This window comes from Periplaneta americana, chromosome 5, assembly GCF_040183065.1.
Source record: "Periplaneta americana isolate PAMFEO1 chromosome 5, P.americana_PAMFEO1_priV1, whole genome shotgun sequence".
Lineage (NCBI taxonomy): Eukaryota > Metazoa > Arthropoda > Insecta > Blattodea > Blattidae > Periplaneta > Periplaneta americana.
The window spans coordinates 57,043,586-57,070,201 of NC_091121.1; the positions used below are offsets into that span (position 1 = coordinate 57,043,586).

At 34.7% G+C, this 26,616-nt stretch overlaps 1 protein-coding gene across 1 annotated transcript in view; it reads left to right on the forward strand.

The window, feature by feature from the left end:
- The first annotated feature begins 2,550 nt into the window (after positions 1–2,550).
- Positions 2,551–26,616, forward strand: part of LOC138700485 (protein takeout-like) — a 29,519-nt gene continuing 5,453 nt past the window's right edge. The window contains exons 1-4 of the mRNA XM_069827091.1: positions 2,551–2,646; positions 7,505–7,600; positions 7,913–8,060; positions 20,344–20,477. Of these exons, the coding sequence (XP_069683192.1) occupies positions 2,586–2,646; positions 7,505–7,600; positions 7,913–8,060; positions 20,344–20,477 (439 nt within the window). The 5' untranslated portion in view covers positions 2,551–2,585. The remainder of the gene's footprint in view (positions 2,647–7,504; positions 7,601–7,912; positions 8,061–20,343; positions 20,478–26,616) is intronic.

Here is a 26,616-nt window from a genome sequence, read left to right on the forward strand (position 1 = left end):
CAACACTCCTCAATATTATCCATTCCCTCCCACCGAACATCCTCATATTCATCTTCTTTCACTGTGGCTGTTCCTCGGCTTTGGAATTCCCTACCGAGTAATGTCAGGGACTGTCAGACATCAAACCAATTTAAGAATAGACTAACGAAATATTTTTCTAACAATTCTTGTTAACAATAATAGCTGTTTCAGGTTTCTCAATGTTTAATGTATATATCACAGTATAAATATTTAAATTATCTCACTATTATTATTATTACTACTGTTATTATTATTATTATTATTACTATTATTATTATTATTATTATTATTATTATTATTATTATTATTATCACTATTTATTACCAATCTTTATTATTGTCACACTAACATTACTTATCCAACTTTCGTTATTTACTTTCATGTTGTTTTATGGTCTAGATATTAATGTAATAACTATGTAAGCAATTGTATTCAATTAGAATTAGTGTCTGGCTGGGCGGAAGAGAAGGCCTACTGGCCTTAGCTCTGCCAGATTAAATAAATAAATAAATAAATAAATAAATAATAATAATAATAATAATAATAATAATAATAATAATAATAATTATTATTATTAAAATGTGTCGTGTAGAATGTGAATCTTAAACACAGTAATCAGCATGAGATTTAAGGGATAAAAAATTGAAAATTGGTTTTGTCAGATCTAAGACGTCACAAAACTGACATTTTTGTGGACATTATTATTTAAATTGTAGAATAATATAAAATTCTCTTTTAAATAAACGTGGCCAGTTACGTAACACTGATCTACACATTAACAATAATGTACAGAAAAAGTAAACTTAATAAATATATATAATTCAATATATCTGTGAAACGTATTGGTAGCTCATTTTGTCCGATTTTGTGAATTTTAGCCATGTACAGATAATAAAATAAAATTTCGAGCTCCCTTATTATATGTTTCGCTTACAACAGTAAAATGCCCATGTACAGAGACATAATTTTATTTTTACTTCAATTTTTATTGTACTTGAATTTCTTAATGTACTTCACTCCCACCCCCTCTACTAGTAAACTTCCACACTTCCTCCACAGAGAACCAAGGCCGGGTATGCGGTCATAGTAAGCAGTACTGAGTTAGTGAGCATAGTACGTTCCAGAAATATGTTCGCGTTTTGAAGTGGCTAAAGAGCTTTCAATATTGAATCATATTTTCGCACAGGTACTGTCGGCTGTTTGCCTACGTTTCATCCCGGTTTCCCCCACTCGCTTCTGTTCGCCCCTCTGTAAAGACTAGTGGCTGGGCTGTCTTAGCTCTTTTCTGAAAATAATAATTTCTGTTAAGAATTGGACGTCTACGCAATATTATACAACTGTTTAAAATAACTTAAATAAAAGAGTCTCGTTAAGTAATTAACTATCACGTGAGTTCCCCCCTTCCTACGACCCTGTCACAAAACCATTTGGACGGACAGTAGATAACACGTCTGAGTAATTTTATCTTTTCGGATCGAGCAGAAGTGAAGATTGAATTTACAGTGCGTAAGGTACTCTTTTATAGAGTAGTTACAGAATTATTTCAACATGAGTTACTAGTACGAAGGACGAAACTGGTAATTGAAATTAGGTACAATAGTCCATAGTACGATAATATGCACAAAATAACTGAAGCTTGTATCGAAATGAACGGCCAGCATTTTAAAAATGTGTTTAAGTATCCATATTATGATTATTTTTCAATTTAACTTCATTCTATATATTATACGCTAATGTGCTGTAACAGTACGATATACACTGCATAATTAATACGTCCGAATGGAGAGCTCAATTCGTGAGTAAAAACACTTATTGTTAATACAGTACTGTATTTTGGTTAAACAAAAGCCTAATGAAAATTATCAAACTCAAAATTGCGATATTTCCTAGTTTACATAAATGGATGAACTACTTTTCTTCCCTCCTATACCTAGTAAAGTGATTTGTATTTTACGCCAGTATCATCGAACTCCAGTCTTGGAAGGGGGAGCAAGCGGTGTTTCCGGTTCTAGACCTTTAATTCAAAGATATAGCCAGGTTAATATTAAAAAGTTAGTAAAACTAAAATGATGTCCCTATATATATGCTATTTGTAAACAGTTGTGTGAAATTGTTGCCTACATACAGATGGACTCCCATCAAGACTCGCTCCAAATTTTAAGTCCGTGTCTGTACAGTACTTCCGAAACATCGATTGGAAACGTTAAGTTCCCGGACACGGTGGAATACCCATGAGTCTGTTTTTAATCACATTCACCGTGAAACCCTAAAAACACATACAATTACTGAGCTTTCGATGAAAATACTTTAATAACTGAACGTGAAGTTCATCCACCAAAATTTACAAACTGGGTCAAACTGGATAACTTCAACTTTGGTTCTTCAACAACACACCATGTAAACAGACTAAGTACTGGTATATCCTGTAATGTGTAATTACGGGCCAGAGCAGGTTCTCACTCGAACAGGCTAAAGAATCCGATATAAAGACGTATTTATGTAGGTCAGCATCACTGAAATATTCTGTCGGTTGGACGGTGAAGACAGCACTGTTAATATCAGCGATGTTCCGAGTAATTCTGTGGGCAACAGTAATACATGTTGTGATCAGCATGGAAGACCTACGTAAGTACAGGGGCATCATTTTATTTTTACTAACATTTTTAATATTAACCTGGCTATACCTTTGGATTAATGAATGAGACCCGGAAACACCGTTTGCTACCTCCTTCCACGACTGGAGTTCGATGATACTGGCGTAAAATACAAACAAATCACTTTACTAAGTACAGGAGGAAGAAAAGTAGTTCATCCATTTACGTAAAATAGGAAATATCGCGATTTTGAGTGTGATGATTTTCATTAGGTTTTGTTAATCAAAATACAGTATTAACAATACATAAGTGATTTTACTCACGAACTGAGTTATCCATGCGAACGTATTCCTAATGCAGTGTATATTATACTGTCTACAGCACATTAGCGTACGATATAGAGAATGAAGTTAAAATGAAAAATAATCACAATATGGATATTTAAACACATTTTTGAAAATGCTGGCCGTTCATTTCGATACAAGCTTCACTACTTTTGTGCCTAATATCGCACTATAGACTATTGCATCTAATTCCAATTACCAGTTTCGTCCTTCATACTTAGTAACTCATGTTGAAATAATTCTGTACCTACTCTGTAAAAGAGTACCTTACGTACTGTAAATTCAGTCTTCACTTCTGCCCGACCCGCACAGATAACATTACTCAGACATGCTATCTACTGTCCGTCCAAGTGGTTATGTCGCAGGATCGTAGAAAGGGGCGGAATCACGTGATAGTTAATTACTTAACGAGGCTCTTTTATTTAAGTTATTTTAAACAGTTGCATAATATTACGTAGACGTCCAATTAATTCCTAACAGAAATTAATGTTTTCAGAAAAGAGCTAAGAAAGCCAGCCAATAGTCTTTACAGTGGAGCGAGCAGAAGCAGGTGGGGGAAATCGGGATGCGACATAGGCAAACGGACGACAGTACCTGTGCGAAAATATGATTTAATATTGGAAGTTTTCGTCACTAGAAAATGCGAACATATTTCTGAAACGTACTATAATCACTAACTCAGTACTGCGGCCTTGGCTCTGTGTGGAAGACAGATGGAACTTCGTTAGTAGAAGGGGTGGGAATGAAGTACATTCAAAAACTCAGCTACAATAAAAGTTGAAGTAAAAATAAAATGTCCCTGTAAATATTAGCGACAACATTTTAAAATACAAAGATAAGTTAGTAGGAAGGTAGAGAGAAGGAGTATTTGAAAAGAGCGAAGGTTAGCGTATCACTATTTACAGCGTTTATGCGCTTTGCAATGCTTCATTTTTTCATGCTTCAAATTTGATTTGTGCATATAAAAGTCTTGGAGTATATTCAAGGAGCCTCATCTGTAGAAACTGGTTATTCTCGTTTAAGTGAAGATCTCTCCGGAAAAAAGATGTAACATAAAATTACTGAAATATGATTCAGGTAGAAAAGTAATTTTGAAGCATTTATTTATAACAATAAATGAATGCATCCAATAGCTGAATAAACTCGTATCCTTGATTAATCAAAAGTTTGTGTTAGCAAATTTAGGGTGTTTCAGAAATAGTTTGACAAATTTTGGGGGCATGTTCCTCATACCAAAACAAGAAAAAAGTTTATATAAACATGTCCGAAAATCCTTAAATTTTTAGTTATTAATGAAAGAACAAATGAAACAATTAATAATGCATATCAACAATTCCATGGCCTGCACGTTCCCCCGGCCTCAATCCTATGGATTTTCATCTGTGGACCCATCTAAAACAATTGGTTTATGCAGCAGGTATTCCTAATGCAGAGACACTTCATCAACGTGTGAAACCATTCGACACCGTGTGGGAATATTTGAAAGGGTGCGACAGTCCATGATTCTACGAGTGCATTCGTGTGTGGAAGCAAGAGGAGAACATTTTGAACATTTTTATGAGTTACTAAACTGATTAACGTTGCAACACTTGCTACCAAGCTGACAATATCTAACAGATGTTTCATTATGTTCTTTCATTAATAATTTAAAAACTAAGGATTTTTGGACATATGTTTATATGAACTTTTTTCCTTGCTTTGGTGTGAGGAACATGCACCCAAGGTTTGTCAAAGTATTTCTGAAACACCCTGTATAGGCCTAACAAAATATGCTCCTGAAATTATTTTCCTTTCTCCTGTAACATGAATTATAGCTTCGTTGATTACTTCCTTATTCCAGGGATGTCTTCAATTAATAAAATATGACGGTAACTTATTGCACGTTAACAAGATATCATTAACTAGAATATGATTACATGGAGACCTCACTTCAATGTGGATTTCTTCTTCAAATCCAAATGAATAAAATTTCATACCTTCACAACAAAGAACCATACTAGTTCGATACAAAAGTTGTTAGATACATTAATTTAAAGTTTGGTTTGGTAAACTTTCCTAAAAATTTAATATGGGTACTTATACACGGTCCTCCATATATAAGACGCTTTCCTCACACCGCAGGCTCAGTGGCATTTTCTGCACAGTTACCGCGAAATTGATTGCACTTCTACGGTAGTAACATAGTCTAAACTCTAAAATTGCTTAGCGAGGAAAATGTTTACAAACAACTAAACATGAATATAAGTACATCTTATCTGTGTCACAAGAGGTGTTCTCCTCATGTTTCAATACTGTTTTCACATGTCAGAAGATTGTTCTGAAATACTCGGCTAATCTCTTACTTACTTATTTATAGCTTTTAAAGAACCCGGAGGTTCATTGCCGCCCTCACATAAGCCCACCATCGGTCCCTATCCTCTGCAAGATTAATCCAGTCTATATCATCATATCTCACCTCTCTCAAATCCATTTTAATATTATTCTCCCATCTACGTCTCGGCCTTCCCAAAGGTCTTTTTCCCTCCGGCCTCTTCTGCGTTGTGTAACTTTTTCCATTCTCCTGTAACTTTATCCATCTTAGCCCCAAATATTTTACTAAGCACCTTATTCTCAATGACAAACTTTTTCAACCGAATAATAACAGGCATTTCCCATAGTTATTCTGCGTTTAATTTCCTCCCGAGTGTCATTTATATTTGTTACTGTTGCTCCAAGATATTAGAATTTTTCCACCTCTTCGAAGGAAAAAATTCTAATTTTTATATTTCCATTTCGTACAATATTCTGGTCACGAGACATAATTATATAGGCCTAATTTGTCTTTTCGGGATTTACTTCCAAATCTATCGCTTTACTTGCTTCAAGTAAAATTTACTAGCGAAATAAACGAAATGAGTTGTGGATGTGTTCTTGCACTTTTTGAGTAATGTATAACTACAAAAACTGGTTGAAATATGCTATACACCACTTTAAATCAGAAAAAAAAAAGATAATAGCTTGCACTACTCTACGCACGAACAACTAATCCCTTCAGTTTTCTCAAACAATTACTATGTTTTATTATATGTTTGCCGGTTAGTGACAGTTGAGTTTGAAATGGTTCATCTTGGTCGTGGGCGTCAGAGTACTAAAAAGCAGAACAAAAGATATCTGGTTGCCTTCATTCCAATGTTCTGGTTATTACTTGCTTGAATGTAAGCTTAGAGTTTAGACATACTTTTTCTAACAGATTAATAGGGTACAATCTTTTGCTATATCTTTTCCCCCCATCGCAAACTGTGACGTTGAATAGAGGCAGCGACGTAATAGGCTTAAGAAATTGTAGAAAAAAACACATTAGCTTGCAGTACACCAATGGTCGTCAGCACTCGCTGAAATGGGTAGAGTGCAAGGAGTGCAACAAAATATGCTCAGTTGTGCAAAAGGTATAGGGAGACAGCATACCCGCCAGCAGCCACGAGTGCACGCTGGTGCTGTAAGAGGACTGCGGGTAAGAGACGCTAGCCCGAGAGTGCAGTATGCTGATGACCGCTGCACTACACTATGCACGAATGAGTATTCCCAAATATAAAAATGCAATAGCTAGCTCTACACTACGCGCGAATTAGTAATCCCTTCAGTGTTCTCAAACAATTAAAAAAAGCCAATAGCTTGCACTACACTACGCACGAATGAGTAAATCCTTTAGTGTTCTCAAAAAATTAGAAAAGAAAAACATAATAGATTGCACTAAATTAAGCAGGAATGAATAATTTGAATAATTTGAATAATTTCAAGGAAAAATTTTTCCGGTGCCGGGTATCGATCCCGGGACCCTTCGCTTAACGCGCGAACGCACTATCGACTGAGCTACCCAAGGAACTATACACGACACCGTCACAATTTTTCCTTTTATATCCACACAACTCACATGAGCTGACAAGACGCCAGAACTCAACTGTGAGTGCACACAAATACTGTGTGACTTTAAATTGTGGCTTCCTGTTAACGTACCTCCAGTAACGAATGTATTATACAAATCTGGCTTTCAGGTAGTAGCTCCCTGTAAAACAGGTTTGAATAATTTCAAGGAAAAATTGTTCAAACCTGCTTTACAGGGAGCTACTACCTGAAAGCCAGATTTGTATAAGCAGGAATGAATAATCATTTCATTAGCTCACAACAGACTGAGGTAGAATGCATGCTCAATACGTAGTAAATATGCATCCATAGATAGTGAGCAACTAGGATCGCTAATATCGCCTCATTACAGACAATGCGAAATAGTACCGGCACAGTCTATTGTTCCTAGCACCCTCACAACTCAAGCTTCGTGACTGTATATACTAGACTGTGGTAGAACTCTGTGTGCCACTTAGAACAAAAAAGAAGGGAATTTTATATTGTCAGTTATCACATTCGGAATGTGTGATGATTGGTGAAAAAGTGACACAGAATTGCAATCTTAATTGTTGCGGACATGTGCATCAAGGTTGAAGAGTTGAAGAAGTAAAAGAAAACGTATTTGAGAAACATGATGAAAATATCGTAGGATTTTTGTTGCAGTGCCTTTCGTTAAGCCTTGCAAAAGGCAGCCCGACCCTGCATGGACGGAGTGCGTACTGAGCGCCATCCAGTACAATTACCCGCACTTCATCAAGGGTAAGTGTTGAAAATGGATGTTTATCTGAAATTGATAACAATATTTCTTTCAGCACGTTGTGTGACTTTCATTCATCGAATTATATATATATATATATATATATAAAGACGATTGATTCCCCATTTAATATAATATAGAACATTTATTAACTTTATATTTTTAATGACAGGTGTGTGAAATAAATACTACAATTTCTTCAATTAATTTTTTGTTTTATTTTGAAACATGCCACTGATTATTTTTTGTTTTCATAGTAGTTAAACAGCATATTTTAGGACACAGCTATGATGTATGGCGCGTTATTATTACAGGAAATGAAAGATACGGTCTGCCTCCCATGGATCCCTTCCATGTGGACAAGCTGCTGATTGAACAAGGGACTCAGGTGTTCGGATTCGCTATCGAGAATACGAACGTCACCATCACTGGAATTGGCCATGGTAGAGTGACGTCAGCAAAGTGAGTACGAGTCATATAGGCCTACAATGTAATTCAGAGCATATGTTCAAAATCCACTAAAATTCGGCAAATTTAATTAGGCCTAATTGCTTTTTACCTTTATTAGATAATAATAATAATAATAATAATAATTATTATTATTATTATTATTATTACTATTATTACTAGCCGTACCTGTGCGCTCCGCTGTACCCGTTAGAAATAAATATAAAGTAATTACATAGTTAAAATAGAACATTTGATCCAGGGAATACTCGTGTTTGATAGAAGGATAAATCGTTTAATATGTTACTTAATTTAAATTGTATTTAAATAATAATTTTGGTCCAGAGAGCACTCATTTGGTGCAATGACAATTCCTTTAACATGTTTCTTAATTTTTATTACATGCATCCATAGTTCGATGAACAGTGACATCATTTACATTTAATGTGTATACTTTATTTTACTTGTTATATGTTTCCATTGAATTATGGTAATAACTTAATTTTAACCCTTGTTTTCTACGTATTCAGTAAATGGCGCTTGGCCCACTATGGTTCTGAAACCTTCAAATAACTTAAATAACATATATTATATTATATTATATTATATTATATTATATTATATTATATTATATTATATTATATTATATTATATTATATTATATAAAAAGTGTGTTGATAACGGATGTACCCCGATAAGTAAGTTTTCAATTTGTTATGGGGGCTCTTGAATCTCAGGAGGAACAAATTTTATTTTACAACAGGGCAACATAATCTGATTGGCTCATTACCCAAATTTTTTGCATTGCATTTAATGCATATGTATTTTAACTCGATTCAATTGAGCGTAGTTAAAATTTGGATTATAAAATAATGAAATGCTAAGCTAACATATTATTACTGCATACTAAATCAATACACTCTCGTTGTTCGTTAATTCTCTGAGATAAACATTATTTTAAGAAATACAGGAAACGAGTACACAGAATAGCCTATCAAGTTTTCTGTGCATAAGAAGCTATTTTAATCTTACCTGTCCTCAATTCACTCAGAAGTTACTGTAATAACATCATAGCATTATGTCCAAACTGAGAAACTATGCTTTCCAATGGTGAAATAATAATTAATTATACAAATCGGTTAATTTAGCTTCTGATATTGCTTCATACAAACACAAAAACATTTTCTGTAGTCTATGATTCATAGCTATCGATTATTGTTGACCAAGACCCCTTATAGACGAAGTCATTTGTTTATTTCATTACACGGCCTTAGATGGCAGTTATTTTAATTTTTAAACTCATTTATCTCATTAAATATCAGTCCTATCAAAATTTTTCAAAGAATAAAACTTATCGGAGATTATTTTCAAAGAAATTTTTGTTATGTAATATTTTTCATAAAAATCAATAATAAGCGAGATATTTCGATTTATTTAATTCATGCCCCCTTATAACCTCCCTTTTAAATAATGTATTTTGAATGCCATATAGCCTATAATCTAAGTTACAACGAACTTAATTTATATTCCAATTTTCATCGAAATCCGTTCAGCCATTATCGCGTAAAAGGTAACAAACATACATACAGACAGACAGACAGACAGACAGACATACAAACAAAAATTTCAAACAAGCGATTTTCGGTTTCAGGGTGGTTAATTATATATGTTAGGACCAATTATTTTTGGAAAATCGAAAATTACCAGAAAAATTTCGGCTACAGATTTATTATTAGTATAGATTATTATTATTATTATTATTATTATTATTATTATTATTATTATTATCATTATCATTATTATTATTATTATTACTATTAGAGCTTATAATAATAATAATAATAATAATAATAATAATAATAATAATAATAATAATAATAACAACAACAATAATAATATTTATACTTTGGCTACTTACAAATGGCTTTTAAGGAATCTGAAGGTTCATTGCCGCCCCACATAAGCCCGCCATCGGTCCCTATCCTGTGCAAGACCAATCCAGTCTCCATCCCTTAAATCCATTTTAATATTATCCTCCCGTCTACATCTCGGCTTCCCCAAAGGTCTTTTTCCCTCCGGCCTCCCAACTAACACTCTATATGCATTTCTGGATTCGCCCATACGAGCTACATGCCCTACCCATCTCAAACGTCTGGATTTAATGTTCCTAATTATGTCAGGTGAAGAATACAATGCGTGAAGTTCTGCGTTGTGTAACTTTCTCCATTCTCCTGTAACTTCATCCCTCTTAGTCCCAAATATTTTCCTAAGCACCTTATTCTCAAACACCCTTAACCTATGTTCCTCTCTCAAAGTGAGAGTCCAAGTTTCACAACCGTAAGGAACAACCGGTAATATAACTGTTTCATAAATTCTAACTTTTACATTTTTTGACAGAAGACTGGATGATAAAAGCTTCTCAATCGAATAATAACAAGTATTTCCCATATTTATGTGTTTAATTTCCTCCCAAGTATCATTTATATTTGGTACTGTTGCTCCAAGATATTTGAACTTCTCCACCTTTTCAAAAGATAAATTTCCAATTTTTATATTTCCATTTCGTACAATATTCTCGTCACGAGACATAATCATATACTTTGTCTTTTCGGGATTTACTTCCAAACCTATCTCTTTAATTGCTTCCAGTAAAATTCCCGTGTTTTCCCTAATCGTTTGGGGATTTTCTCCTAACATATTTACGTCATCCGCATAGACAAGCAGCTGATGTAACCCGTTCAATTCCAAACCCTCTCTGTTATCCTGGACTTTCCTAATGGCATACCCTAGAGCAAAGTTAAAAAGTAAAGGTGATAGTGCATCTCCTTGCTTTAGCCCACAGTGAATTGGAAACGCATCTGACAGAAACTGACCTATACGGACTCTGCTGTACGTTTCACCGAGACCATTTTAATTAATCGAACTAGTTTCTTAGGAATACCAAATTCAATAAGAATATCATGTAAAACTTCTCTCTTAACCGAGTCATATGCTTTTTTCAAATCTATGAATAACTGGTGGAGTGTACCCTTATACTCCCACTTTTTTTCTCCATTATCTGTCGAATACAAAATATCTAGTCAATAGGCCTAGTTGATCTATTACGCCTAAAACCACACTGATGATCCCTAATAATTTCATCTACATATGGAGTTAATCTTCTCAAAAGAATAGGCTATTGGACAAAATTTTGTTCGCCGTCAACAAAAGTGATATTCCTCGAAAGTTACTACAGTTAGTCATGGCCGGTTTCACCAAGCTTCTTTAAATCAGCACAAACGACTTGTCAACAAATGGATTGTTTAATTTTAACGGGACCTTTAAAAGTTGACTGTTTCACCAAGCCTCGTATTTTTAAAATTAACAGGCGTTTACTAACGAGGGGATTTTGTACTTGTATCTTGCATGTTTTGTTTTTCATACGACCATGGCTTCGAAATCGCGAATTTCATTGGTTACATATAATCATGGCTGACTTTGTTTGGCATGAGGAAACAATCATAGGCAAACGGGTAAGAGGCAGTAATTTTAAGAACATCTTCCTAAATACAGTATGTTGTCATACCGCAATTAAAAAAAAAAGACAGCTGCTTCTAAATGTAAATAATAGGAATGTAGAGCAGTTAAATTGTAACTTCTAAAGGAAATCTAAGAAAATTTAGCGGACTATAAGGTCGACAGCTTCAAAATTGATGCTACACTTAATTATATACAAAGCATTCTAAGCAGTTATTTTAGGCCTAAATTTAGGACGGGAAATCGTCTCTACCATAAATTGCATACTACTTTTCAACTGTATTTCATACAAATTTATTAGTACCCTGTAACAATTCTGCCATGCTTGTGTGGCAATATTCAGGAGAGGTGTCATTAAATTGGATTTTTAGGGGTATCCATTTTCTTCTAAAAGAAAATCTCTTTGCACCCTTTTCATTTAAAAGGCATCCTCCTTTGGAATGTTGTGCTATCCGTCTAGACCGTAACATTATCTTAAACCGAGAAGAATCTGTTGGAGAGGCGTTAAGTGAGTGATTCCTATCTGTCGTATTCTAACCTATTACAATTTCAATAAACTAGCGCTGAGGTAGTTCTGCTGGTTTCAGAAGTGAAAATCGTTGAATTTAAAAGGGATTTTTTTGTGGTAATGCATTTGATCGTATATGAAGGCATAACAAAAACCTAAACTAATCAAACGTAAACTGTCACAGATTCGTATGTGCAAGGTGTATAAGCAGAGTACGAAGGAAACTACCTCAGCGCTAGTTTAGCCACAATTTTTCTATACAGAGCGTTACATAGGCCTATGAAATTGTTTGAATATTGAAGGAAAAATATGTTCTTCTATTGCAGATTCTTTTGGCTATATTACTGCCAGGATATACCATACGATTGGAACATGTACACAATCTACGTTGTCTATGACAACATAAAATTTAGCTATAAGCTTATTAGGCCTATAGAAATAATGACTATTGTAATGTTGATAGTACGTCTGATAATTTATTCACATATCTAGACAATATAGCTTTTGATACCCCGTTCATATCATCAATTACCATTTCAAAACTTCCCGCAATGTTATCTTAAAGCGAGAAGAATGTGTTGAAGAGGCGTTAAGTGGGTGCTTTCTATCTGTCGTATTCTAACCTATACAGTAGACCGGTATTCAGTTTCTTCTAGAATCATTCTTACTACTTATTTCCTTAATGTGTAGCTTTCGTGGAATTCTTTATCACAATCTTCAAAATGATTATTCCGAGTGTTATTACAACATATAAGTTCGTCGTTATGTTGAAGTTCTAAATAAAGAACTTCATCATCGAATAATTACGTCCGCCATGTTGTTGACTTCTTAACGCATCGTTACTGTTTTAACGCGACGAATAGGTCCAAATAAATTAACGATGAATTTAAAGATGCGTTAGCAATAATGATACTTGGTGAAACACAAAAACTGACTAACGTGTCATTAAATTATTTAACGAGACGTTATAATGATAACGAAGGTTGGTGAAACCGGCCATTAGTCTTGTCCCCCTTCTTAAAGATAGGTACGATTATGGACTCCTTCCATTGTTCTGATACAATGTCCTTTTCCCAAATAGCAAGTATAAGCTTATAAATTTCGTTAGATAATGCGCTTCCACCCTCTTGCATTAATTCTGCTGGAATTTGATCGATACCTGGAGACTTATAATTTTTCAGATTATCTATCGCAATTTCGACTTCAGAAAGTGTGGGTTCGGGTATACATGGCTCAGCAGTTTGTATTTCAATTTCGTCCCGATCATTTCTATTTGGCCTATGTATATTTAGTAGTTGTCCAAAATAGTTTTTCCATCTGTTCAGGATTGAATGAGCATCTGCAAGCAAGTCACCATTCTCATCCTTGATCACGTTTACCCTTGCCTGATATCCATTTTTGAATTCCTTTATGCCCTTATATAAATCTCTAATCTCTATAATAGAATATTCTATTATATTAATAAATAAAAGAATCAATTAAATTAATGAATAACAAAGGCATATACAAATTGAATAAATACTAAGTAAATGAAGCATTACATTACGCCTATTTACCAAATTTTATTAGTTTTGTAGTCCTGTGAACAGAATAGGAAGTACAGTAAGATAACCCGGTTTCTTGAGATAAACTTAAAGATTTTTTGGGTCTCAATTCCGAGCACACTCGAATATTATTAACCTTTCGTCTGTACGTTTTATGTTTACAACAGTCCTTTTTTATTACAGATAAATCTTGTAGATCTCCACTTATAAAGAAATTTGTAGTCCACCCTGTGGAGTAACGGTTAGCGTGTCTGGGCGAGAAACCAGGTGGCCCGGGTTCGATTGCCGGCTTGGGCAAGTTACCTGATTGAGGTTTTTTCCGGGGTTTTCCCTCAACCCGATATGAGAAAATGCTGGACCCCGGACTCATTTCACCAGCATTATTACCTTCATCTCATTTAGACGCTAAATAACCTGAGATGTTGATAAAACGTCGTAAAATAACCTACTAAAAAAAAAAAGGAAAGTTTGGAAGCGTACGATTATGGAGGAATTATGTTTTCGGATACTCTTATCTAAAACGTCGCTTCAATTTCTTGTAACCTTTCTTTCTCACTAAATGTTATACAATAAAATTTTTCTGTGCTACACAACACACGACAAACACATCAGCACTGCACCGAACTGGGCTGTTGACAGCTGGCGGAAATCCCCGTCACACCTTCCCAAAACATTCGTGACCTTGTGTGCGTGGTCGGTAATTCCACTTCTCTTTCTATCTTACAGTATTTTATTTAGACTCTAAAAGTAAAAATTGTTGTTGAAAAACAGCGGGGATCGAACGCATGACCGAGTTTGGTACTAACCGACTCATTCGTTACACAACACAAGATATAGTGCCACTGTATGTATTCTTCTAGTAAATGTAGAAAATTAATCTATTTGATAAGCCTCTCACTCGCTTCGAAGAGTATTTTCCTTATTAAACGTTATTTATATGTCTCAAAAGTTATTGCATAAACAATAATGTCATTCAAAATATTTAAAACCCGTTCTATAATAATAATAATAATAATAATAATAATAATAATAATAATAATAATAATAATAATAATAATTAGACCGCGGAAAAAAGTCATTCGGATGCGAAGGTAACTACAACGCGAGTAGTTGTCTCATCAGAGGGTTGTTGTTTACGTTACCACAGTAGGCATACTAGAGGCGCGTGCAGGTAAGAACTGTTTTCGAATCGATGATTCAGAAGGTGCCTGATATTTTGTGTACTTTTATATACTGTTTTCGCTGTAACAAAAATCCTAATGTAAACATAAGTACGTTGCTGTCATACCCGTGATTGGCTCCCAGTCGAAACACTCACATGACGCAGGAAAACATAGTTCGTATTTGGAAACCATAATCTTGTATTATTTGAAAATAAAAAATTGAATTCTAGTTGTTAAATACGATGAAACATATAACTTCACTCATATGTGAAACGCTATGTAAAAGAAAAGCTATTTTTATATTTTGTTATATAGCCTACTATGAACGCGGATGAATACCAACAGTAATACTAAGGTAGTCTGTTCTTGTAACAAGCTGGCGTCACTTGAGCTCGTAGTTGTTCACGTAAGCACGTGGTACTGAAGTATGGCTTCTGCATCCTCGTGTGTGTGGTTATTAATCATAAGAGTGTAAACCCTCTCAAAAGCGGAGAAAAACAAATAGTCTTAAATATACATATAAAATTTATGTGAGTTGATTCAATGCTATCTATTCAGAGCAAGTCAATCAGACTGCATGTTCCAGCTGGAAGGGATAACTGACGCTGTTGTGGACCGCCTCGTTATAAATCCTGCCGACGATCTTTGTCCGGCAGCGATTGATCTTACACCTAAGATTAAAATAATTTAATTACAGTCATAAAGTATGTGTTTCCTAAGCAAACGAATGCATAGTAGTGAGGTGACAAGTAACTGGAAATGTTTAACATGAAACAGAATGTACAACAGTAGGCGGGAACACGTACTGAGAATCTATGGCGCCAAACAGCAGCCAATGAAGCCTCACTTCAGTCACGTGCTATTGTTTACATTAGGGTTTTTCTTACAGCGAAAAGATTATAGAAACCCTTTAAAGTGAGGATTGTCCAGCGTTTTGAATGGAATATTGTATCTTATCATCATTCGACACAAATCCTGGGCAAAAGTCATATTTCATATTTGAGGCGGAATTTGCACTTGAACCCTTATTTTCTTCTAACATAGAGCAACATTTTTTATGTGTTTCTGTGTATTACATTGATGTTCTATCGATTGTTTTGTTATCTTTTTTTAATGCACACAAACATAACCCACATTTAATTGTTTCACCAGTAGTCTATCACTACTAAAAATGTGGACACCATATTCTTGTACTAAAGAATACACCCAATGTTTTTTAACATGTCTTCGGCATTATGATCACTTCACCGAACACAAATGAATAATATGTTCACGTATCTCAATGTTCTCTGTTCACATACGGACGAGGACTGATTGAGAACGCAGAATGGCACTTGTTTCCGGTGTTCGCGTGGTGCTCTGCGGACGGTACCGTGTTGTAGCTGCCTTCTTGGGAAGCGTGCACACCTCATGCCATAGTCTATGCATACAATACTTGTAAACCATAAACATGACTTTTATTTGACTTTCTTTCCGCTGTCTAATAATAATAATAATAATAATAATAATAATAATAATAATAATAATAATAATAATAATAATAATAATAATAATTGTTAAGTAAATGATAACAGTAACAACGACAAAGACAAATTCATACACGGGAACAATATTTCTTGGCAAAACTCACCAAGTTCGGAAAAAAAATTAAAGAGGAAACCATAAGATTAGTTAATTCTTCGAATATTCCGATTTAATTTCTTCTTGACCCGACAATCTGCAGCTACAATCCCATTCCTCCTGTGTTTTTCATAGGATAGAAGAACTGTATATCAATGTTCTTCAATTTGTTGTTCATGTTACCTGGAACACTTTGTAATATAATAATAATAAATTGGGCTAACCGTCTATGCTTATCTAGTTTGTATTTGGATTAAACATCAACGTTTTCGGCACTTATGTAACATCTAACCTTGGCAAACCGAAGGAAAACAACAACAAACATCAATGTAACTGACATTACGCAACATTTGATCATAGTACAGTGCTTCGACTTGTGTAAGTGAAACAACATGAATCCTTGGTGTGTTAATATATAACAAACAGAATTTTAACATTGTAATACGTGCAATACAGTGCAACTCAAAAACATTTTAACAACATAGGAACCACATGTGATAACAACCCCAAGATAACCTCATTGTTACATAAAACAAGGAACTTTTATTGTAGATGTAGATTAGTATAGATTTTAAATTTAATAAGTGTTTTAATTTTAATTTGTATAATTTTTATATATGTTGTAAACGATGGCAGATCATCAAGAGTACATACAACGTACATCACACACAAGGTGTATCTATTTGATCATGTAATAGGCAAGTTCCATACATTTGAAAATGGCACATAAATGCCGAAAACGTTAATGTTTAATCCAAATACAACATTAGATAAGCATAGACGGTTAGCCCAATTTATTATTATTATATTACAACTTGCTTATCGGAGAATTACACAAAATGAAAATATGGAACACTTTGGTTAAGATGTTATTTTGGAATTCGTATGTCTTCTTTTATTAGAGACAAATGGAAATCATTTTATGGCTCTATGATTTTAGAACACTATCAAAGTTTTTCTAAAAATCTTTCATTTGCTGTAATAGCTCTCACGAGAAAAAACTGGGGCGAGTTCCATGTCCAGTTGTTTGGGCTGAACTCGGGGGCAGGGCATGGTTGCGCCCCACGGTCAGGTAAGATGCAGGAGATAAAGAAGGGTCCCTGTTTTGTGGGCATAGTTGCGCCCCGTTCCCATCAGGTAGAGAAAAGGGACATGGCATAGTTGCGCCCCGATGAAATAGGTAGAGAAAAAGACATTACGGAAACTCGAGACTCGTAATCAACCAACCTTATTGATTTCTTATTCGATTTAATATTCATTATCGATAGCGTTAAAATGAACACCATGAAGTTGGCAGTACTTTATTAGCTGACATATTCAAATGAGTGAGTCGTTGGAATATGGGGCCTTAGCAATCTTGACATTTTATTAATGATTTTCACACCGTCTGTGGCGTATAGTGAGGTTAATTTAAAATGAATGTTAAGTTTAGTGAAAAGGGTAAAGAGTTAATAATTCACAATGGTTCTAAATTTCGATTTGCCAAACCCTGTACCGTAGTTAATTTATTGTGTGAGATCGAAAAAAAGTGTTATTTTAAATAGCAAAATTGATCATATGCTACCTGATTTCAGTGCAGCTACCACTATAATATTTTTATGTAGGCCTAATTTATTTATTTTATGACAATCACTTTCGTGTGTACTATGCCCATCGGGGCGCAACTATGCCATGTCAATTCTGCTACCTGACTTCATCGGGGCGCAACTATACCATGTCCATTCTGCTACCTGATTTCTTCGGGGCGCAACTATGCCATACCGGAACTCGGGGCATAATGATCTTGAGCTCCAGACCTGGTAATAGATACCGTAGCTTGCTCCAGAACGTAGAAGATATTCAATCCCAACACATGGCTGGAAACCAAAACTCATTCTCCTACAGAAAGTGTAAAAAAATTATGTACAATGAAAGCTATGATTTGAGTCTCAACAAGAAGATGCAGATTCATTTAAAGCAGGCCTGGGCGTTAATATCTCAATTGAGGTACGGTAGTGCAGACTACCCTTAACTCCCCCCTCCATATTCTCCGGCAGAGACAGTTCTGTATCGGACCGAAGGCAAGCATCGCTGAGGCATGCATCATAGCTTTCGGCTCTCGCTAGTCGCCTAAAATCCACCACTGATGCATAGTGCTTTACTGTGCGTTCGTTTCTAAAGCAGTGAAGCGGAAAGGACAATGGACGTGGGAATCTCTTTCCTTCCCCTCTATGCCCGGGGCTGATTTAAATGGACGCAATATATAGGCTTACTTCTCACATAGCTGGAACATTATAGTTATTTTGAAATTGTTTCAGAATCCTTATGTATTTGTTTTCAAACACGACTTCATTTGTCATTATTAGAGACCGAGTCAGGAAGTGATAGGGAAGGAAATATTGTAAAGAATAAGGGTGCAAGTGTAAGTGGAGATCTAGTATGTGAAAGTGAAAGCGTGGGGGGGAAATAAAGGAGGAATAGAAGAAGAAATAAATAGAAAGAAAGACAAAGACAGAAATAAGACAGAGACGAACAGTAATGAAAGGTCAGAACTTGCGACAGTTGAGGATTTAGCAGAGATATTTGATATGTGTAAAAAAAATTGGGGATGTGATCAAAAAGTGCAAGTAAAGTGAAAGTGGAAAAGATCGAGAAGTATAGGGGAGAGAGAAAGTGTATAAACAGATGTGCAGAATAAAATATAAGCATTTATAGGAAGTGAGAATAGTGACAATGGATTAGGTGTAAGCAGAATAGAAAGTGGAAGTGAGCGCAAATAGGAATGAGTGAAAATAGTAAGAAAGGGTTAAGAGAAGTGAACAAGTGACAGCATAAAATTAGTACTAACATTTGAACGTCGGAACAGTAAATGAATAAAAGGTCAAAGAACAAATTGGACAAATAATTCAATATGATAAAAACTGAAATTGAGATTTTAGTGAATAGTAGTTAGAGGAAAAGGGGGGTGTGAAAGGAGTATACAATATTAGATATATTAGGATTAATGAGCAAATAGAGAATAGCAATTGAAATGTAGGAGAAATACTGTAGGGGAGATTGACCAAGTAACAAAAAAGGTACATAGTGTAATTGGGAGTATTTGTGTATACGTGTACTGCAAATAATGTGTAATTGTAATACTATGTTAATGGTGGCACCGGATACAGAAATGTGAGGTACACCATTACATGTAAAGAAGTGCTGTTAAGAAATATATATCATATCATATCATATCATATCATATCATATCATATCATATCATATCATATCATATCATATCATATCATATCATATCATATCATATCATATCATATCATATCATATCATATATTTCATATCATATATATCATATCATATCATTAGAAACGGGCATAATATGAAAAAAATTTTGCCAAAATATTAAATTTATTTTAGCAAAATATGAATATACGAAATAAATATTTCAATATCAAAATATCTTCGTTCACAAACAATCTGGAGCAGGTTTAAGCTTAATTAATTATTTACAAAATAAACCTTTAGGGTGCTATTCATAGACATTTCGCTAGCCCGCACTATGAGCGCGCTAAACTAGCCCCGGCTATCGACTGATTACTTGTACAGGATTCATATCATATCTATCATATCATATCGCTAACACTAGTTTATGAATACTAAACAAGTTAGTTCGCTGATCATCCACCGGAAGCCTGCGCTAAAAATGTCTATGAATATGGCCCTTAAGGATTAATACAGTCCATACATTTCATCTTTCCAAGCTCGCATGTATGCAAATGACCTTTGCAAGAATTATTACGAAATTCGTACAACAGGAGCTTATTAGGCAATACTGACACAGCTAACGGTCCAAAATATTACAATATTTGCAAATGTCATAATTTATTTGATGATTACAAATGTTGGTGAAATTAAATAAAAAAAATACGAGGCAATTTATTCTTAAGCCGCTGTTTCTGTTTCGTTCTCAGGGTTGACTTGGAGGAAGGAACTGGGAAGTACAACATTGCCATCCCGGAGCTCAACATGGTGGGAAACTATTTTCTGTCGGGAAAGATTCTGACCTTGTATGTCAACGGAAGCGGCGACGAGGTGATCAAGATGAGTGAGTGTCATGTCAACTTGGGGTTCACTTGAAGCGCAACTTACATTTCATATTCGGCATGTACAGTACGCCTGGAAACAGGTTACACTTAGTACGAAGCCGTTCGAAAATTGGCATGGGCAAGTAAAGGCCCGCTTAGCGATGATTCACTCCGTCAAATTTCGGCAATAAAATCTCGTGATTTATGTATTACATTACAGAAGTAATTTATTATTGGCTTACATTATAATGAGTGCTGCAACTGTCGACTGATGGAAATATAGCACGACAATTTTTGTACGATTTCTTCGTGATATACGTATCACAAACGAAGATTCGCTATTTTACTGTGTACGGCATAGCCACAACTATACTGAACTAAATTAAATGAAAGTCAGCTGTATACTAATAATATAAAGTACACTGAGTTAGCTCTGTGGTAGCGCATCTGTCTCCAGACTAGCTCGCCCGGGTTTGATTCCCGGCGGAGTCAAGATTTTCGTGCAAAATTTCTACCTCTGGATTAGGGAAGGTGGCGGTGCACAATTTCTAATCATTAGATTGTGCATCAATATGCCTGGGTTAAATCTAAGAGTCGCTGCGTACCCAGATTTCGAGCAGGCAACCGCCCTCGTCCCTAGGCCAGCCCCCTCCGTGCGTTCCCAGCCTGAGTTCGAGAAATGCAATGGAATGGCGAAATGGAGAAATGTTGACGGAATGATGTAGATGCCTAATATGGGGAGACGGGAGAACCCCTATAAAAACCTCAACTACGACCTTGTCCGCCATAAGTGTCACTATGGATTTTTTAATGAAAAACCCAGGCCTGACCGGGACTCGAACCCGGACCGCCTGCGTGACAGTCTGAAGTAATTTGAGCTGAACAAGTAAAGGACTCAACTACGGTATCTGTAATGATGTACAGATATTGTAGTTTCTTCAAACCTTGCCAAATTAAAGAATGAGAAGGCCTACAGTACTCGCATGTATCGTACGTGACAAAAAAGAAGACATTACGATTAACTCAAGTTTCGGTTGGCCGAGAAACACTAGAGCAGAATACAGAACAGTAATACGAAATTCTGTATCAATTTGAAAAGAAACCATTAAATTATTATTTAATTATTATTTAATTCAAAATAGTCGCATGTTTCAATTTCCATAGAATAGCTTTTAAAATTATTATTATTATTATCATCATTATCATTATTAGGCCTATTATTATTACTATTAATATTACTATTATTATTATTATTATTATTATTATTATTATTATTGTTATAGTATATTGTATTCTGGGGCGTATTTGTATTCTGGTGGTGTGGTAGAGAAGGTCTGATAGCCTTAAATAAAAATAAAATAAAGCAGTTTATATTATTATTATTATTATTATTATTATTATTATTATTATTATTATTATAGTATATTGTATTCTGGGGCGTGATTGTATTCTGGTGGTGTGGTAGAGAAGGTCTGATAGCCTTAAATAAAAATAAAATAAAGTAGTTTATATTATTATTATTATTATTATTATTATTATTATTATTATAGTATATTGTATTCTGGGGCGTGATTGTATTCTGGTGGTGTGGTAGAGATGGTCTGATAGCCTTAAATAAAAATAAAATAAAGTGGTTTATATTATTATTATTATTATTATTATTATTATTATTATTATTATTATTATTATTATTATTATAGTATATTGTATTCTGGGGCGTGATTGTATTCTGGTGGTGTGGTAGAGAAGGTCTGATAGCCTTAAATAAAAATAAAATAAAGTAGTTTATATTATTATTATTATTATTATTATTATTATTATTATTATTATTATTATTATTATAGTATATTGTATTCTGGGGCGTGATTGTATTCTGGTGGTGTGGTAGAGAAGGTCTGATAGCCTTAACTCCACCACATTAAATAATTAATAAAAATGAAATAAAGTAGTTTATACTATTATTATTATTGTTATTATTAATATTATTATTATTAATATTATTGTTATTATTATTATAATCATCGTCATCATTATTTTGTTCGCTGCCCCCAATAACTGCTCTGAGGATCCGGGGCCCCCAGTTGAGAATCTCTAGCCTACAGCGTAGCTGAATACCTCGACTTCAATCAGATCCTGGGTGAGAGTGTAAATCGCCGAGGACGCATCAGCCAAATCACAATCTTTGGAAAGACTATGCACAGAGCTGTTGGTCAGGGACACAGCAGCTGCCTTGCTCACTGCATTCTACAGACCGACGCATGGAGTCCACTTCTACAATCATCTTCCACGAAGACTTGCTGCCCGCTACCGCTACACGTGAATAATTTAACTACCTACTTAGACCTGACGTTCGTCCTCACCACAACACGAAATGGACCAGATTCCCTCGGGCGAGGACGAACTGAACTTAATGAGCGCAGAGCGCCATAGCAGACTAGAGCTCTGAAGTCGCGTCAGGCGACCCGTTTCTTGTTCTTTGGAACAACGTGCATTTTGCTCTATTCAGCTCTACCAGATATTGGCATGACGCTTCATTTTCATTGTTACTGTGTCCTTTATCACGCCTTTGCTTTCTCTTGCGGTATTACCTTGTTTACCTTGTATATTATCCATTCCCTCCTCTCTGACGGTATGGATGATGAATACGATGGCTGCAATTCAAGGAGAAAATAATGGTGGAATGTTGTGCAAGTGCACTTTGTCTCGTAGGGGCTCGAACACAGGTTTCGGGCGTAGTAATGACACAACAGTCTCAAGCAGCGGTGACCAAAACTCGAGCTGCAGTGATTACATGCGACAAACAACCTATGAAGTAGGAGACGAAGGAAAGGTAGTTGGCATGAAAACGACAACCAGTGTTGGTTCCTGTACTAACATTTTGATAAAAATCTAAAGCTTTGCTGTATCAGTAATGTCACTGCTGTCATCAAGAGTCTTCCTCTTGTATATAATCAGGACTGTTCTAAATTCTCCTCTTGATACTTAGTCGAGAAATTCGTAGTTTTTCAAAATTAAAAACTTCTTATGGACAAGTTATTTAAGCTATTTTAATCATTACTCTTTTGATAAATTATGTTCTATTAAAAGGATTTAGAGAAAGAGAGATTTCAAACCCCATTAGGTAGCTGACTTCCTTACATTTATCTATCTCATCTTTCTCTTCCTGGCTATGATTTAAGACATGTCAATTCCTGGCGTTTAATAGTTCGTTGGCACATAATATTGAATCAGTTTTTCTACAATATTATTATTAAATGAATAACTAATAAATAGTTACCTTCATCTAAAGATTAAGAAGATTAAAATTGAGATAAAACCTAATAATTTTATTCTTCTAGGAAGAAGATCTAAAAATAGCAATATTCATGCACGTACAGAAATTATAGAAACACATACTTAATCATCAGTAGTAGTAGTAGTAGTAGTAGTAGTAGTAGTAGTAGTAGTAGTAATAATAATAATAATAATAATAATAATAATAATAATAATAATAATAATAATAATAATTCGATTTTCGCTTGGGCTGATTGCCCGGTTGGTTTTTTCCGAGATTTTCAACTCTAATGCGAATGTCAGGTAATCCCTTCCGTCCAATCTCGCCAAACACCATCTCGCTATCACCAATTCCAGCGACGCTAAATGACCCCGCAGTTGATAAAGCGGCGTTAAAAAACCAAGTAAAAAAACAAACATTAATAAAACACTCCTCACAAAATAAATATTACTTTATATATACAGGATGTTAATGAATAACGCAGGAATATTGTCACTGAATATTGCGGAGTCCTAGACAAGCAATTTGAGATATGGAATCCATGGTCTATGAATTCAAATTTCCATGTTATGGCATAAAATCTCCTAAAGGTTTGCACGGCACTGACTTCTGTCATTTGAAATTAACTAGCCGGGTTGATGTAATTTCCAGCAGCCAATCACGTTGTAGCTCGGCTCATTTAAAAGTGCACGTCCTGTCATTGGCCGCTGATAACGTTATGCACTTCCACTGCTGCCACATTTAATAAACAGCTGTTAATATACTGTTTTGCTCGGCAGTAAGCAGGTATAGAGTGTGCAACAACGCGGCCAGCTTAAGACGTAAACAAAGAGGAGGAGCCACGCCGGCAATAACAACGATGTGGCTTCGTTGTGAGCTTTCGTAATGTTTTCTTTAATACAGTACACATGGCTTTATTAAATTCGGGTGAAAGACAAATATGAGTAGCCTAAGTTTCTTGTTTGACTCCCATTACTAGCTTTATTAATTATTCCTATTACAATTGGTGATTATAATAATTCAATACAAATCGTAATGAAAAGAATCTGCTTTTGCTTGTGAATATTTCAAATAAACTACAGTATCCAATTATAGTTTAGAGGCAAGAAACTTAAGATGAAATAAACTGAAATTTTGTGAAGGAAGTTGGAATGAAATGAAAAATATATTAAAGTGTATAGTTTCGACAGAAAGTGCTGGAAGTGGATACCTCCAGTAGCTGCTAAAGTACAACTTTTTGCTTCTCCTTAAATGCCTGGTTTAGCGTTATAGAATAGCTGTGACGTAACGATCTCGATCGACACTCCCAACAAGAATATCATTATTGTTTTTTATAATCGTCGCGCTTGTTTGAGTGAGCGTCGAGAAACTTTCCGTCGAGTATATTGTTATTCATTGTAATAGAGATCCTTAAACCAATGACTAGTTTTGTTACTGTACAGAAGAGTACTTAATTAATGTGGTCATACTTTGTATTTTTTTAACCGTTGAACCAATGTTTAGTTGAGTTATACAATATACAAATGTATATAATTCATGCATTTATTTTGTATTTTTTGAAGTCGGTGAACCAATGACTAGTTCTGATATACATAGAAGTGTACTTAATTTATGTATTTATTTTGTATTGTTTAAGTCAGTGAACCAAGGACTAGTTTTGTTATACACAGAAGTATATTTAATTTATGTATTTTTCGATCCTGAAGAAGTATTAAGGTTTGTCTATTAAGTTTCACATATAAGTCCTGCAAAACAATGTTAAATGTATTACAAAAGAAAATTGGTTGCCCTACAAGGTTCTTCACCTGACTGTACCTGCAAAGAAGTGAGTAGTGCCTCAGAATCTAGTTTCGAAAGTGTTTTGTTCATATTTCAGGTTTAAATACACTTGCTGCGCAGTTAACAGTAGCGAGTAGTGTAATGAAATCCGAACTCTATGAGTACCAAATTTTAATTACCTTAACGCGTTGTACCACATACATTTTACGTCAGTGATCATGAGTTGTATCTCATACTATACGTCCAAGACTCCTTAACTCTAATCGAAAACAATGCGTTGTTCATTAGCACCGTGTAAGTAATAATATGGTAATTTATAAGTTGATACTGTAAAGCAGCGGTGACCAAAACTCTAACGGCAGTGATTAGACGCGAGAGACAGTCTATGAAGTAAGGAGACGGGGGAGAGGTACTTGGCATGAAAACTACAACATTGAGTTCTTCATCAATCCGCTAATAAAAATCGCAAGCTTTGCTGTATCAATACTGTCACTACTGTCATTTTTCTTGCTTTTTTTTAAATTGCTCGTGAACACAATCAGAAATTTCCTGAATTGTCTTCTGGATATTTAGTCGAGAAATGCGCAGTTCTTCAAAATTAATTAACAACTTTCGTTTGACAAAATTATTTCAGCCACCTTGATCATTACGCTTTTATAAAACTCTCCTTTGTTGGAAGCCTTAAGAGAACGAGCTATTTCGTTCGTCACTAGATAGCTGGCTTCCTTACATTTATTTATGTCATCTTTCTCTTCATGACGATGATTGAAGGTTGATTTCAGTTCTTCGAATTTAATAGCACGTTTCATTACTGCACTAGCACGTAATATTTAATCAGTTTATATTATTATTATTATTATTATTATTATTATTATTATTATTATTATTATTATTATTACTACTACTACTGCTACTGGTAATGGTATCAGTATTGTTATTAGTATTAACATTATTATTATTATTATTATTATTATTATTATTATTAAATCAATAACTAGTAAATAACTGATAATAGATTAAAACAATTAAAATGGAGATATAGCGTAGTCTAGTAATTATTTTATCTTTCAAGGGAAGATATAGGCCTATATACTCAGGCACGTATA